General features: G+C 38.1%; 1 protein-coding gene across 1 annotated transcript in view; it reads right to left on the bottom strand.

The window, feature by feature from the left end:
- LOC126337063 (general transcription factor 3C polypeptide 1) overlaps nucleotides 1-18,300 on the bottom strand; it is a 333,645-nt gene that overhangs the window by 24,606 nt on the left and 290,739 nt on the right. Inside the window, exons 28-29 of the mRNA XM_050001392.1 lie at nucleotides 9,373-9,788; nucleotides 9,041-9,197 (exon numbers count right to left, since the gene is read on the bottom strand). Of these exons, the coding sequence (XP_049857349.1) occupies nucleotides 9,041-9,197; nucleotides 9,373-9,788 (573 nt within the window). The remainder of the gene's footprint in view (nucleotides 1-9,040; nucleotides 9,198-9,372; nucleotides 9,789-18,300) is intronic.

Consider the following 18,300-nt stretch of genomic DNA (forward strand, 5'->3'; position numbering starts at 1 on the left):
GATGCAAGACTGGTCAGATAAATGATTATGGGAAAGACATTTGTTACAATCAGAAAATGGAAAATCCAAGATAAAATGTAACAATATTATGAGAAGGAAAGTTGCTATCACCATATAGTGGAGATGCTGAGTCGCAGATAGGCACAACAAAAAACTCTCACAATTATAGCTTTCAGTTGTTAAGGTCTTCGTCAACAATAGACAGAGATACACGTGCGTGCACACACGCTCGCACGTGAACACACACACACACACACACACACACACACACAAATGCAACTCATACACACTGTGTGAGTTGCATTTATGTGAATGTGTGCATATGTCTGTCTTGTTGACGAAGGCCATAACAGCCAAAAGCTATGTCTGTCTTGTTGATGAAGGCCATAACAGCTGAAAGCTATAATTCTGAGAGTCCCTTTGTTGTGCCTATCGGCGACTCAGAATCTCCGCTATATGGTGAGTAGTAACTTTTCTTCTCATAATATTGTTACAATCTTATTGCTGCATACACAAGTTAATAAGTTCATAAATTTCTGCAATTCAAAGCTCTTTTTGAATAAACTGCAGCTAGATTTGAGAGTCAGATCTTTGTGAACAAAAATTTGGTGCTGAACAAAATGCAAAATTCCATAACCAGTCCATCTGTACATGAGGTATGTGTCTCTTCTTCTTCTTCTTATTATTATTATTACTACTAATATCAATGGTTTTTGTCTAGGTTCATACTGTCCTCTATAGCATTACATCACATCTCTGCTGTCATGAATCTTTGTCTTGTCTACTGCTCCTTCAATTGCTATATCAATCAGTTTTAATGTCTTGGAACATGGCATATGAACCTAGAACTTATTTTTGTAGGGTTTAACATGAGTTCTTTTCCGTTCATAATCTGTTAAAAGATTTCTAAGTATTATCTGTTCACTTTAACTTCATGCCCTTCTTTAATATCACATGTCTCATGTTGTCACTTTACCTCTTCCATATTCCTTACTGTTCATGTTTTCCTTCCATTAAAGTTGGATGCCACAAACGGCTTCTGAAACTTCTTACTTAATATTATGTGGAAGTTGGGAACAGTACATTTCCGCTCTTAAATATACTTTCTGCTAGCTGCACAGATACATTTTCAAGCCAGCTGCATCCCAAAATGTACAAATGCTTCACTTATATTACTGCATCTTTCTCAGGTTTTATTTTCAGCCATTTTTATTTTTTATGATGTCCTATGAACATTCACATGGCCATCTGTCACCTTGGATAGAATATGAAGAACACACACACACACACACACACACACACACACACACACACACACACACACACACACACACACACACAGGATGGTCCATTGATCATGACTGGGCCAAATATCTCACGAAATAAGCGTCAAATGAAAAAACTACAAAGAACGAAACTTGTCTAGCTTGAAGGTGCAAACCAGATGGTGCTATGGTTGGCAAGCTAGATGGCACTGCCATAGGTCAAATGGATATCAACCGCGTTTTTTTAAAATAGAAACCCCCATTCTTTATTAGATATTCATGTAGTACGTAAAGAAATATGAATGTTTTAGTTGGACCACTTTTTTCGCTTTGTGATAGATGTCCCTGTAATAGTCACAAACATATGGCTCACAATCTTAGACGAACAGTTCGTAACAGGTAGGTTTTTTAAATTAAAATACAGAACATAAGTACGTTTGAACATTTTATTTCGGTTGTTCCAATGTGATACATGTACTTTTGTGAACTTATCATTTCTGATAATGCATGCTGTTACAGTGTGATTACCTGTAAATGCTCAAAATGATTTTCGTCAACCTCAATGCATTTGGCAATACGTGTAATGACATTCCTCTCAACAGCGAGTAGTTCGCCTTCCGTAATGTTCGCACATGCATTGACAATACGCTGATGCACATTGTCAGAAATCGTCGGTGAATCACGATAGCAAATATCCTTCAACTTTCCCCACACAAAGAAATCCGGGGACATCAGATCTGGTGAACATGCGGGCTATGGTATGGTGCTTCGACAGCCAATCCACCTCTCATGAAATATGCTATTCAATACCGCTTCAACTGCATGCGAGCTATGTGCCGGACATCCATCATGTTGTAAGTACATCACCATTGTGTCATGCAGTGAAACATCTTGTAGTAACATTGGTAAAACATTACATAGGAAATCAGCATACATTACACCATTTAGATTGCCACCAATAAAATGGGGGCCAATTATCCTTCCTCCCATAATGCCGCACCATACATTAACTCGCCAAGGTAGCTGATGTTCCACTTTTTGCAGCCATTGTGGATTTTCCATTGCCCAATAGTACATATTATGCCAGTTTACGTTACCGCTGTTGGTGAATGATGCTTCGTCGCTAAATAGAATGTGTACAAAAAATCTATCATTGTCCTGTAATTTCTCTTGTGCCCAGTGGCAGAACTGTAGATGACATTCAAAGTCGTTGCCATGCAATTCCTGGTGCATAGGAATATGGTACGGGTGCAATCAATGTTGATGTAGCATTCTTGACATCAACGTTTTTGAGAGTCCCGATTCTCGTGCAATTTGTCTGCTACTGATGTGCGGATTAGCCGCGACAGCAGCTAAAACACCTACTTCGACATCATCAATTGTTGCAGGTCGTGGTTGACATTTCACATGTGGCTGAACACTTCCTGTTTCCTTACATAATGTAACTATCCGGCGAATGGTCCGGACATTTGGATGATGTTGTCCAGGATACCGAGCAGCATACATAGCACATGCCCGTTGGGCATTTTGATCACAATAGCGATATGTCAACATGATATCAACCTTTTCCGCAATTGGTAAACGGTCCATTTTAACACGGATAACGTATCATGAAGCAAATACCGTCCGCACTGGCGGAATGTTATGTGATACCACGTACTTATACGTTTGTGACTATTACAGCACCATCTTTACATACTACACGAATATGTAATTAAAAAAAAATAGAGGTTCCTATTTTTAAAAAATGCAGTTGATATCCATTTGACCTATGGCAGCGCCATCTAGCGGGCCAACCATAGTACCATCTGATTTCCCCCTTTAAGCTAGACGAGTTTCATTCGATGCTTATTTCATGAGATATTTGGCCTGGTCACTATCAATGGACCACCCTGTAGAGAGAGAGAGAGAGAGAGAGAGAGAGAGAGAGAGAGAGAGAGAGAGAGAGAGAGACGCACATCTATTTTAGTAATCACTTTATCATCATTTCACAATCCTTCTAACTTATAAATTATCACTCCATTTAAGATAGAAGGATGACAAGGACATGATGCGGACAGGGAAGTAGGGCTGTTACGTGCAGCTGAGAGATTTGGAAGGGGGCATGGGGATAATGTTGGGGAGGGCAGCTGTAAAGGAGAGAAGTAGAGAAGGTGAAAAAACTCTTGGATGCCATGCTGGGACAAAAGGCTGTGTAGTGCTGGATTGAGAACAGTGAAGGGGATAGGTGGGCGAAGGACAGGGACTAGTGAAGGTTAGGCCAAGGGGGTTACAGGGACATAGAATATATTGCAGAGTGTGTTCCCATTTCAGAGTGTGTCGCATTTCAAAGTTTTCTAGTCCCTTAATGTCTTATCTGTTTTTTTGTTCACATTGCACTTCTGTACAAGGCTAAACTCCAGAAAAGAGTTCCAAATGAATATATTGGGATGGCACATAAGTTCATAGCATTTTCCCATAAGTTTAATAAATACAACATTATCAGAGACTAAACATGGATTTGACAAAAAAGGAAAGATGATTTGGGTGTCATCCTGTTGGTGACAAGATCATTAAAAATATAAGATAATGTTGAATATGAAAAGGATTTTGAAGGAAAGTGGCCATGTTCTTTACAAAGGCAGCATTCACAATAATAAATTTACCAAAATCATTCAAAATCTGTCTACATTGCTGGACAGAGATCTGAAACCTGTTCCTCCTGAATGTGTGTCCTGGATCTTTAGTACTGTGCCACTCCACTTGATAGATATAAGTTCTACTGGGAATTAGATGGTATCTTTCAAAATGCTAAGCACTGGATAAACATCAAATCCAGCAGGAGGATAGACTGAGATGCAGATTTGTTTGAAATGCACATGGACATGTTTTGACACTTCTATTTCAGAACAATTACTGTAGACATTTATACCATAGTCTGCACTTCAGTCTTTAGCCAACAGGCAGCAGGGAGACCAGACTCAAGGTTGTAAGTATCAATTACTCCGACAGTGCCAAAATATGTATGAGTAATGACAATCAGAACATTTCAAAAATCATAAGTACAAACTGTGCACAAAGAAGATACGTCCCTCTATGATCCTTTCCCCATTTTCCAGCTAAAAGAAAATCTGAATCAGGAAGCAAAGGAATGTTAGCATTTAAACATCAGTATCATTAGAAGCAGAACACCACTTGGATGGGAAAGAATAAGCAAGTGTTTTTCAAGGAACCATAGCAACAATGACACACAGTGATTTCATCTACATTAGTATTGCACACACCACTGTAAGGTGTTTGATAGGTGGTACATAGTTTATCAAAATCATTTTCCCTCCTCCTTATTCCATTCACAAATGGTAAAAAAAAAACCATAAATATCACTCTGAACAAGCCCAAACTCCTCTAATTTCATCATTGCAGTTATTGTGTGAGATGTATGCTGGAGAAAGTAATATGTTTTTGTCACATAAGGGAATGTGGAATCTCAGAATTTTGTGCGTATATATAACCGTGATCCACAATGCATTTCTTATAGTACCTTCTCACTGAATTTTGTCGACCATTTCCACAACACTCTCACAGTGACTAAATTAATCCATGACAAAGCCTGCACCCCTTCTTTGAATCTTCTCTATCTCTTCTGTTAATCAAACTGTTGAACAGCATTCAAGGTTTGATCAAATTAGGGCCTTGCAAGTGTCCTTTACAGATAAATTACATTTTCTTATTATTCTTGCAATAATAATTTGAGTCTAGCATCTGCTGCCTTCCTCAAGATTAGGTTTATTTGCTTTTTCTGCACATGTAATTCTTGAGAAATTTCCTTACAAAAACCAGCGAAATTTAAATGAGGATGGAGTGCACTCACAATTACAGGGTGAATGTTAACAAAACTAACAAACTGCAGGGACGAATTCCTAACTGGAAAGGGACGAAAAATGGTCCTATAAACATGTGTCCGGAAATGCGTCATTGCCGAGGCAGATGGCGCTGAGGAATGAAAGTTCCTCTGACCTCATGCCAAGTGTTCCTTTTGTGTTGGAAGCTGTGCAATTGATGCAGCATGCTGTAAGTAGCAAAATGGTCCAGTATTCTACATTTACAGCCATACTCAGCAAGCCACCTGACAGTATGTGGCGGAGGGTACTTTGAGTACCTCTATCGGTTCTCCCTTCTATTCCAGTCTCGTATCGTTCATGGAAAGAAAGATTGTTGGTATGCCTCTGTGTGGCCTCTAATCTCTCTGATTTTATCCTCATGGTCTCTTCGTGAGATATACGTAGGGGGGAGCAATATACTGCTAGACTCCTCGGTGAATGTATGTTCTCGAAACTTCAACAGAAGCCCGTACCGAGCTACTGAGCGTCTCTCTTGCAGAGTCTTCCACTGGAGTTTACCTATCATCTCTGTAAGGCTATTGTGATTACTAAATGATCCTGTAATGAAGCGTGCTGCTCTCCATTGGATCTTTTCTATCTCTTCTATCAACCTTATCTGGTACAGATCCCACACCAGCGAGCAGTATTCAAGCAGTGGGCGAACATGTGTACTGTAACTTACTTCCTTTGTTTTCGGATTGCATTTCCTCACGATTCTTCCAATGAATCTCAGTCTGGCATCTACTTTACCGACGATTAATTTTATATGGTCATTCCATTTTAAATCACTCCTAATGCCTACTCCCAGATAATTTATGGAATTAACTGCTTCCAGTTGCTGACCTGCTATACTGTAGCTAAATGATAAAGGATCTTTCTTTCTACGTATTCACAGCACATTACACTTGTCTATGTTGAGATTCAATTGCCATTCCCTGCACCATGCATCAATTCGTTGCAGACCCTCCTGTATTTCAGTACAATTTTCTATTGTTCCAACCTCTCGATATACTACAGCATCATCCGCAAAAAGCCTCAGTGAACATCCAATGTTATCCACAAGGTCATTCATGTATATTGTGAATAGCAATGGTCCTACAACAATCCCCTGCCGCACACCTGAAATCACTTACTTTGGAAGACTTCTCTCCATTGAGAATGACATGCTGTGTTATGTTATCTAGGGACTCTTCAATCCAATCACACAATTGGTCTGATAGTCCACATGCTCTTATTTTGTTCATTAAACGACTGTGGGGAACTGTATCGAACACCTTGCGGAAGCCAAGAAATACGGCATCTACCTGGGAACCCATGTCTATGGTTCTCCGAGTCTCGTGGACGAACAGCACGAGCTGGGTTTCACACGATCGTCTTTTTCGAAACCCATGCTGTTTCCTATAGAGCAGATTTCTAGTCTCCAGAAAAGTCATTATACTTGAACATAATACGTGCCAAAATTCTACAACTGATCAATGTTAGAGATATAGGTCTATAGTTCTGCACTTCTGTTCGATGTCCCTTCTTGAAAACGGGGATGACCTGTGCTCTTTTCCAATCCTTTGGAACACTACGCTCTTCTGGAGACCTACGGTACACTGCTGCAAGGAGGAGGGCAAGTTCCTTCGCGTACTCTTTGTAAAATCGAACTGGTATCCCATCAGGTCCAGCAGCCTTTCCTCTTTTGAGCGATTTTAATTGTTTTTCTATCCCTCTGTCGTCTATTTTGATATCTACCATTTTGTCATCTGTGCAACAATCTAGAGAAGGAACTACAGTGCAGTCTTCCTCTGTGAAACAGCTTTGGAAAAAGACATTTAGTATTTCGGCCTTTCGTCAGTTATCCTGTTTCAGTACCATTTTGGTCACAGAGTACCTCGACATTTTGTTTAGATCCACCTACCGCTTTGACATAAGACAAAGATTTCTTATGGTTTTCTGCCAAGTCAGTACACAGAACTTTACTTTCGAATTCATTGAACACCTCTCGCATAGCCCTCCTCACACTACATTTCGCTTCGTGCCATTTTTGTTTGTCTGCAAAAGTCTGGAACAAGCCAAAATGGTGTTTATGTACAGGTAAACAGATGGAAATGGTTGAGAGGCAGCACGGCTATACCAAAACAAGTACTCTCATGGACACCAAGGACATCACACATTACAAGGGCTTTTTGGGCGTTTTTATAATCATGAGTCCTTTCAGACAGATGAACGTGCAGGGAGGCAGCGGACTGTGTGTACCAGTTCTGGAGGACTGGGTTGTACAGGATACTGAGAAGAAGCCTACCACAAGCTCCCAGGCAATTGGCCCACTAAGATGGGGTAAGCCAAAGTATGATTATGTGTATCTTGCATGACAACTGCCACTATCCCTATCACCTGCAATGAGTGCAGGGATTATCAGCAGCAGCCAGAGGAACTTTCATTTGGCAGTGCTATCTATCGTGGCAACGATGCATTTCCAGACACATCTCTTTTCCGCATTTCCAGTCAGGAATCCGTACCTGCAGTTCGTCAGTTTTATTAATGTTCATCCAGTAGAGGGGACGAGCTGCAAGAAGCGAAAATGGCAGAAACTAGTTGATGCTGGTGTTTGGAGAAGGGGAAGGTTAGCCACCAGCAACAAAGCAGTGAAAAAATGAAAATGATCATATGGTATTGTTGGTCAGGATGTCCCAGTCGGGTTCAGCTGCCAAATGATAGTCTTATTTCATTCGGTGCCACATTAGATGACTTGCAGCCGATGATGGGGATGAAAGGATGATGAGGGACAACACAACATACAGTCCATGAGCGGAGAAAATCTCCAATTCGGCCAGGAATCGAACCCGGTCCCAGTGCATGGGAGGCAAACAAAGCAGTAATATTGCAGCTCTGTGTCTGTATTTGAAAAGTGCTGGAACCTACAATGCTTCATACAGAATTTCAGCAATGAGCTGGCAGTGCGCTATGGTATAGTTCTGTTCTGCTCTGTATGTGCATTTTGATGCAATATTTTTGAGTGTATGCTAGTTGGTGATGTTTGCAACTGTACGTTCAGGAATAAACCAAAATATTTGGACTGAGTGTTTGACCAGGAGAGGCAACCCACATGGCTAGTCGCGCAGTCCAACACACTGCTTCTCGAGCAGAAAGGCATGCCGGCCCCGGCATGAATTCACCCAGCGGATTAGAGTTGAGGTCCGGTGTGCCAGCCAGCCCATGGATGATTTTTAAGGCAGTTTTCCATCTGCTTTGGCGTATGCGGGCTGCTTCTCCATACTTTGCCTCAGTTACACTATGTCTCCATGTCGGTGTACACCATAATTGCTCTACCACCCAAACATTTGGGGTTACATTCGTCTGGTACAAGAGGTGCCCGGGGAGGAGGGGGGTCCACCGGTGGCTAAACCGCATAATAACCCTGGGTTTGGTGTGGGCGGCAGTGGGGTGAGTGGACTGCTGTAGCCTGTTGTGGGGCTGTGAACCACTGAGGGCTACGTTGGGGATGAAGCCTCTCCGTCATTTCTAGGTCCCCAGTTCAATACAAAATACAAAATGGAGGCAATGTAATTCACATCTAATTTCTTAGGGACTTCTCTTATGATAGGGTCACAAATGAATCTGCAGCCTACTCCTCCTGAATGTCTTCAGCACTACACAACGTGATTTGTTTTTTTGGGGATTCAATAGTGTAGGAACCTAGAAGATGGAGCTGGATCACTGTAAAAAGGGGTTTCCACTGATCTTATGAGAACAGGTTGCAATCACATCATTCACTGGTGTGAGATTGCAGTTTTGTAATGAGTCTTCACAAAGAAAAGGAAGACAAAATGTTGTTAATTTACACTGTTAAATTAGCACTACTCCAGTTTGTTGTTGTGTTATTACACATGCATTTTATCACTTTTTGCAAGCTCAGAAAACAATACTTACCTTAAATTGCTTCAATCTTGCTCCTAGCTCCCTCTTGCTTGCAAGGTAACTGATAATTTTCAACATCTTAGCCCAGTCTGAATCAGAATGTCCAGAATTAATGAATGATGTTCTTAGGTCTTCCTCATCAATTTTATCATTTTCAACACATATTCTCCTAAATGGCACAATATTTTGTCAGTGCATGGAAATTTATATTAACAGTAAATATTTTGATACACAGAAAAATGAATATTTCTGACATTATTACAAGTAGTTAACATGTTCACATTAAGGAAATTCTGTTAGTTTCACTTACAGATGACTTAATGGATAAACAAGATAATACTTACGAACTTAAATCATCTAATGTGGATTTTATTTTTTCCTTTTCCAACGGATATATTGTTTTAATATAATCTTTGTTTTCTTGATTGGTTTTATCACCAGATAACTTATTAATTTTGCAATATACTGTGCATGAATTCACAACAAAAAAATCATGTGCATGCTGATTGTTTTCAACCATTTTATCCTCAAGTTCCTCTCGCATCATATACAATGCAATGCGAGAGGCAGTTCGTGCCAGGCTAGTAGCATTGCAAGTATTTGGATCATCAGTAGGTGAATAATCTGGGTCATTTTTGTCTTCTTCTTCATCTGATTCATCACTATTTGCTCCAGTTGAGGATCCATAATTCTTAAACAGAGCTGAAGATGAAAAGAATTCAGTTCCTGGTTTGTAGGACCGAAGGATCTCTTTATATCTCTGCAATCAAAAAAATGTATGTGTTTGAAATTATCAATATAGGACATCACACATGCAAGAATATGCTGTAGTAGTTTATAATCAAATTCAGTAACTCATGCCCATCTTGAAAACAGTATAGTATATATGAATATATATTATAGGCATACATTGTAAATTTAGGATGGTGTTCTAAAAACATCTCTTAAATCAGCAATCCAACAACCTCTGCAAACATGAAAGCACACACAACAGAGGGAAGAACTTGAAATGAAGATAAATAATGATTAGAAGATGAAGACATCGGATACAAGGGATGAAAAAGAATGGTGAGTATGTAGCATATGTGATGACTAGCAAACATTTTCATACTACAGGAGAAACCTACAATACATGGTTTTAGGCAGGAAATGAGAGTTGGTGACTTTCCTTTAAAAATTGTCAGTAGCAGAGAGTTATGAGAAATTATTTTGACTGGATTGGGTTGATCTGTAAATGAGGCTATGTCAAAGTAGCATGACTCTCTAGAATGAAATTTTCACTCTGCAGTGGAGTGTGCACTGTTTTGAAAGTTCCTGGCAGTTTAAGTCTGTATGCTAGGACTTGAAACTGGAACATTGCTGTTTGTTGGCTGTTATCACAGGAAGGGTCTGAAAGTCCCAAGAAATTTTGGTCATATATGAAGGCTGTTAGTGGAACAAAATTGTGGATCAGACAAGAATCAAAACAGAAAACAGCAAAGCAATACAGTAGTCAAAATATTGAATTCTGTCTTCAACAGTTGATTAATAAAATCAAGTAATGTTGCCATTATTCAATAAATGCACTGCTACTGATACAAGTGACTGTACTGGCTGAACTGGCTGTAATTGCTAAAACTCTAGAAGGCTCCAGAGCCCACTTGAGATGCTGTCCTGTTTTACGCAAAAATTTCAAGTGAATTGCACAGTTTATCAGAGATCTCTTGAGCAGAGATATGACCCATGGGATTGACAAAGCATCTACATACAATAAAGTCCTGTTAACCTGATTGGCAAAGGGATAGGATGCAACCATTTAGAACAGCAGTGTCTGTGGGGCACAAGGAAAGGTGGATAAAGAGGAATTCTCAATACTAGGTGTTGGGCTTGACCATTTATATAGTGAACATATGACAGACAAGGTAAACAACATGGTGCCATATCACTGGAGATATTTTGCAGTGGAGATATTTTGGTACGTAAACAACACAGACAGTTTTTATTATGAAAATTTACTAGTCAGGAAAGTAGTAGTAGTACAACTATTATGATCAATCACATACAGATAAAACATTTATGGAAAGAAAATGACTTGAGTATCATAAAAACAAGTTCTACTGTTGTAATGGACAAAACGACACAAAGACAAACTAAAATTTATTTATCGTAAATAAATTACAGATAGTATGAGAAAATACCCTTTAACTGTATAGCTCAAGTGGCGACTGTCATATGTAATTTTGAACATACATGCTTTTCAGAAGTAAATTGTAAAGGGTTTGACAAGAACTTTAACTATTTGTCTGAAATAAACCAAATAATGTATTATAAAACAGCCTACAGCTGTATTGGAGACCATGGTGCACAGTATGGACTAAGACATATATTTATAGTAAACCAGTGAAAAAATGCTTCTATTGGAGCACAAAAACGGCAAATATGCTCTTCTTTTTTAAAAGATTGTGACAGAAAAGTGGGGTACCGGCTACCTCATTCTTCTTCCTCCACACCTTTAAAATTTTTCGCAAAAATATTTTCATGCAAACATATTCACACTCTTTATTAACATGCAACTCACCTCCTATTTAACTCACTCTCATTCACTAGTCCATTCCTGTAAGTCTATTATGCCCTTCCACTCCCAACTGCCCATTCTCCCTCACTCATTTGGCATAACTCTTTGTCTTTATCTCTTTGTGGCTCTCGTATTGTCACTGTCTCCTGTCTCACAGCCACAGTTGCCTTCATTCTGTCCTCCTACTACCATCTTGTATCACTGCCTTTGTCTTCCTCTTGTTCTCTCTTACCGCTATTCTCTCATTCACTCCTTCTCACTGCTGCTATCTCTTCTCACTGTCACTATCTCGCTCTTCCTCATTGTCACTATTATAGACTCCGTCTCTCACTATCACTGGCTCTCATTCACTTCTGCTTTCTGCTTCCCTTTATTCCTCTCCCACTGGTTCTGTCTCCTTCACTTTTTCCTGGTACTATTCTCTCACTGTCTACTATGTTCTACTGTCAGTGTGTTCCTCTCTTTCTCACACACTGTCGTGGTCTTCTTTGCATTTTCTATAACACAATTACTGTCTACTATCTTCCAGTATTTATTACTTCTCCATCTCTTTGCCGCTGCCATCTCTCTTAGCATAAAAAAGAGTGAATATGTTCACACAACAATATTTTTGGAAAATTTTTAAAGGTCCTAAGGAAGAACCAATGAGGCAGCTGGTACCCCACTTTTCAGTCAGAGTCTTTTAATAAAGAGAAGCATATTTGCCTTTTTTGTGCTCCAATAACAGCATTTTTTCATTGGTCACTTTCTTGCCCTGCCACTGCAGGCCATGTCACTCATATGAAAAGAATATGATGGGCCAGTAAAATTTTGATAATTTACGTATGTGAAACTGAAATAATGCAAAACTAATTTTGCATTTGCTTCAGCACTAAAACGTGGAGTTCCCAAAACCCTTCTGGTGATAACAGGCACACTTTATATCATACGTCTCTGTGCTATGTCACTTTCTAAACTGTTTCCACCTCACACTGCATTTTACATGCACATGTAGGGTGACTTCAAGCCTCTGTATCTTGGAAACGGATAAAGAGATCTAGAAAAGTTTCAAGGTTGTTTGAGACCTAAATCTTAGGAACATATCATAAAAATTATAGCCATTGTCTGTGCATAGTTGTCTTGGAACCCATAACTCGGTTTGATCCGCTGCTGATAGCGAAAGAATACTTTTGCGGGGTTTCTTCAGGCACTGCCCTTGGATTTATGCAAATGCATCACTAATTCATGGGTAAAACCATCATCAATCAATCAATTTAATTTTTATGTGTATGAGTAGGGTAAATTTGAACCTCTGTATCTGAGCAACAGATAATGTGCACTCACTTTGCATTCCGTTTCTTGGAGGAAATGTTTCTCCGCGAGCTTATGTGTTTTGTGACTTGAGTTTCTACTGTAAGGTTTTTTTTTTTCCCCTCGAAATAAAATACTTATGAAAAAAGTAGCTGAAGGAGTGGGTTTTAATTTTCTAATGTCACTGATAAAGGCACCTGTTTGTGAAATTTCCATGCATTGGAAAGTTAAAGTGACCTACTGTCCATTTATTTGAAAATAAATATTCAGTTTCTGCAAGTATTTGTTTTCTGCTGGTGTCCCTGTTTGATTTCGACCTGTATTTCAAGCAAACTGCTCATGATGGCAAATCAGTGCCATAGCCTGAAACTAGAACATAACAACTTGCTAGGCAAGAAAACAACAACAGTAAAGTAGAATATGTGAACTAGCACTTTTCAGAGTAACGCAATCTGCAACAGAGTGAGGTGCAATCTGCACTACAGTTTTCAATACTATTACTCTGCATCTGAGTTGGAAGAGATTATTTATTGACCTACTAGTATTTTTCATACAACTGCCACAGTTAAAGTATGCAATGGGTTAAGTTTTATGTAATAATTACATGGAACAAAAAACTGTTTACTCAATACCTGAAAATGGGTTTATCACAACCACAAAACACATTTTTAAAATATGTGTTTGTGAAGAATTCTTGAATTGAACAGAATTTGTTGAAATGAAGCCATATGTCTAGTACTCTGTCATATTTATTTAATGACAATGAACAAGAAGTAGGTGGGAATGAGTTGAAAAATTACATGCTTAGATAATTTTATTTGTTTTAAAAAAAGAAATGACCTGTTTACATAATTTGTCCAATTATTTGGATATTTGATTATTTGGATCCAGTCCAGTACCAAGTCATCCAGATAACCGGAGTGTGCTAATTGATCCATCATGCAAAGGGTTCAGCAGCCCTGGAGTAAAATACATAAGAATAAAAGAGACTTCACTGTAGACAGAAGATCAAAGAATGGTCAATTCAACATACTCTGTATTCATGACATTGAAAAGCTTGAAGGTACAGCATATTGTGATGAACATAAGAGCAACTTTTGCAAGATGGCGTCCAGTGCACATGTGAACAATATTAGTGCTCCTAAAAGTTACAGTTACATTGTAAAAAGTGGTGCCCGAGCAAAAGTGAAAAGGTGAAATCGAGAAGATAAATTAACGCTTAATAAGTCTCCAGAAAGTTATAAGCACTTTGACACGAGAACTCACTAATCTCAAAAACGAAAACCGCGAGTTACAAACAACGGCATCAAGCAAAATACCAGGTAAAAATGTAATACGGAAAACTACTAATAATTTGAAGCTCCTGTACACAAACCGTCACAGTGCAATAGTGGAAAATAATGCCTATAACGGCCAAAAGTGCGTTAATAATTCAAACACAGTTCCAAGTGAAAATACTGATCAAAAGTGCCTAAACCATTCAAACATTTTCCCTGCTTCTCAAGAACTGCCTACCAAAGCGCGTAAAAAAGTAACCTTCTCTCAACAAAATTCATCAAACAAAACCGGTCTCGTATGCACAAATAGGTTCAGTGTTTTATCAGAAGACAGCAGCAACTTCGTAAACATTGAAAATAAACAGTACATCCAACAGGAAAATCAAATTAAAATTGCAAACGGTAAAATCAAAACCACCGGGAATCGTAGGCAGCAGGCAAAGAAATGCAATGTGCTTCTTCTAGCTGACAATCATGGGAGAAAGCTAGCTAGTATTTTACAAGAAGTGAATACGGATCTGTGTGCAACTGGCATCGTGAAACCCGGTGCGAAGACCAAAAACGTTATTGAAGGTGTCTCAGAACACGGGAATACAATGAAGAACAGTGACATCGTTGTTTGTGTGACTGGTGCCAACGACGTAGCTCATAACGAAGCCGGAAAGTGCATAACAGGTTTGATGGATTTTTTAAACGTAAATATGATGAAAAACACTGTTGTTGTGACGATACCTCATAGACACGACCTCGTGTATAATGCGTGTGTGAATAAAGAAATTCGTAAAACCAATGCTAGAATAAAACAATTATGCTCTACTTACGCAAAATGCAATGTAGTAGATATTAACAGACTGGCGAAAAATCTGCACACTGAACACGGTGAGCATCTGAATTACCAGGGTAAAAAATTACTCTGTCACGAGATAAGCAAAATTATAAACGAAATTCACGAACGCAACTGTCTAGTTTTAAAAGACACTATTTCTATGGACACTTATGGACCTCCTTTTTTAGGCAATACAACGTTACAGGGGAAGGAAGGGTAGAAACCACGATAAGGGACAAATCCAGAAAAGTAATTAATTCAGATAACTGTGTTGTTTTAGATCAATCGGTGAAAATAAATGAACATACAAGACCTTGTGACATCAAAATACCTTTCTGTGCAGATAACAATGTTCTCCTTTTACATATAAATGTACAATCACTTCGTGGTAAAATCAATGAACTGCAGTACTGGCTTGATAAAATTAACTGCAGTATATTGTGTATCAATGAACACAGGATGAAAGAGTCTGAAATAGGCTTGTGTGTTCCTCCAGGATATTTGCTAGTTACTAGCTATTGCAGAAGAAGCATTTCACATGGTGGAGTGTCAATCTATGTTAAAAGCAAACTAGATTTAGATTATTCAGTAGTAGACCTTAGCAAAATGTGCCTTGAAGGCATATTTGAAGTAGCTGGTATGGTAATGCACACACAAAAAATTGTAATTGTGTCAGTGTATCAAACTCCAAGATCTGATGAAATAATATTTATAGAAAAAATTAACACTCTAATTTTGCAGTTGTCCAAATATAAACAACATAAAATTATAATTGTAGGGGATATTAACATAGATATAAGGGCAAAGAAGAAAAATGTTATCTATATGGTTAATTCTCTGAAATCACTGAACTATTATTGTCTTAATGAAAAGCCCACCAGACAGTATGCATGTCTTGATAACATAATTAGTAATGTATATAAAGATACTCTTGAATGTGATGTAATAGAATTAGGAATATCAGATCATGCAGGACTATGGCTTCGAATAGAAAATACAAAACTCAACCCTAAAGAAAGACAAGTAACATATAGACTTCTAGGAGAATCCAGTGTAAATAACATGATTAATGAATTACAGGAAATTGATTGGTCTCATAAAATTAATAATAATAAAACAACTGACAAATGCTTTACTATTTTCCTCACAGAAATTAAGCACATTGTAGAAAAGACGTGCCCCACTGTAACAAAAAGACAACATCCTAATAATACACATAAGCAGTGGCCTACTAACAAGTGGTACACTCCAAAACTTAACAAACTTGGGATACTACTCCTAATTCTGAAGGATAAGTCTGGTAAAAGTGATCAAGACAAGGCAAATTACATAAATATGAGAAAACTTTACAAATCAGAAATAAAAGGGGCTACGTGCAATGCAAATGATGAATATATTTTGAATTCCAAAAATAAATGTAAAGCAGCTTGGAAAGTCATAAAACAGGATATTAATAACATCAATAAAGAAAACAACATCCCTATAGACTGCGATACACTCAATGACTATTTTGTAAATAGTGCCACTACCACTCCACTCAATAATTCTACCACAGATGCAGAAACACTACTCATTCATACAAAACAGACTAGTGAGAAATTTACTTGTACCCCTATCACCCTAAATGACATTTTCAAATCGATAAACAAACTAAGCAATTCCAAAACAGAAGACTATTATGGACTCAGTAATTTCATCATAAAGCGAATAGCAAAGGAAATCAAAATGCCACTTCTCTCACTGTCAAACAGAGTACTAAATGAAGGGATTTTTCCAGAATGTCTTAAGCTCACAGTTACACTACCTATGTATAAAAAAGGTGATAAAAACCTCCCAAACAACTACAGACCCATATCAATAGTACCAATCATATCCAAAATAATAGAAAATTGTATGCATATGCAGCTATACAGCTATTTTGAAAGCAACACAGTACTAAATGAACAACAATTCGGATTCAGGTCTCACCTATCAACCGTAAAAGCAATTGAAGCTTTGGCGAACAACGTATATGAAGCATATGAAAAGAGGCTCCATATATCTGGAACACTTACCGATTTAAGCAAAGCATTCGATTCAGTGTCTCATGACATAATCATTAAAAAATTAGAATACTATGGTGTTGAAGATATACCACTCACCTTATTCAAATCTTATTTAAGCAATAGGTTACAGCTTGTATATGCATATAAACAGAGATCAGCAATACTCCCTATAAAAAGAGGAATACCCCAAGGCTCGGTTCTTGGGCCTTTCCTGTTCATTGTCTATATTAACGATTTCTCAGGTGACAATTTACAAACTGTGCTGGGTAACAACAGAGAAATAATGCAAATGACTAGTCACTGGTGTCAGGCCAATCAACTGTGCATAAACAATACAAAAACAGAAGAAATAATTTTTAACCTAAAAGCTACAAAAAGTAAAAATAAAGCAGTGAAACTACTTGGATTGCACATAGACCAAAAACTCTCCTGGGAAGAACACACCAATCACCTGTGCAGCAAACTAGCCCGTGTATTTTTTTTACTGTACAAATTGAGAAACAGTGTGAGCAAACAGCTGTTACTCCAGTCATATTTTGCTTTCTTCCATTCCCATCTGGAGTATGGATTTTTGCTCCGGGGTAATTCCTCGGGGGCTAAATGCATTTTCAGATGGCAAAAGAAGGCCATCAGATGTATACTAGGATTAGCACCCAGAGATTCCTGCAGAAACCACTTTAAATATCTCAATGTAATGACAGTACCTAGCATGTACATATATAACTGTTTAATGTATGCTAAAGAAAATCTGGACAAATTTAGCATGAGATGTGATGTACACACACACAATACTAGAAATAGTCGCTTGTTGGATTTTCCTTTCTCGAGGCTAGCTGTTGTACATAATAACTATAAACATTTGGGCATAAAATTTTTCAATAAGTTACCATACTCAGCTCGTACAGCCCCATTTAAGAAATTCAAGAGTGTATTGCAAAATTGGTTAAAATGCAGTGAATTCTATACAATTGAAGAATTCCTAGGAAATACTCATTATAATATAAGCTTTTGATAAGTGATAAATGTTTTCAATTCTTAAATAAGCTAAATAATTCTGTGTATATAAGTGTTTATTGACCTAACTGTACTCCATTGTAAACTTTGACGAAGCCAATTGTATGAAAAATACTGAAAGGCGAATAAAAAATATTCTATTCTATTCTATTCAACAAAGTAGTGCCCAACAAGTGCAGAAAATGTGTGAAATACTACTCTTCAAATATACTGGCATTATGTTATTATATTCCTTACCAGACTGATTAAGTAAGAGCTTGACTGAC

This window comes from Schistocerca gregaria, chromosome 2, assembly GCF_023897955.1.
Source record: "Schistocerca gregaria isolate iqSchGreg1 chromosome 2, iqSchGreg1.2, whole genome shotgun sequence".
Taxonomy (NCBI): domain Eukaryota; kingdom Metazoa; phylum Arthropoda; class Insecta; order Orthoptera; family Acrididae; genus Schistocerca; species Schistocerca gregaria.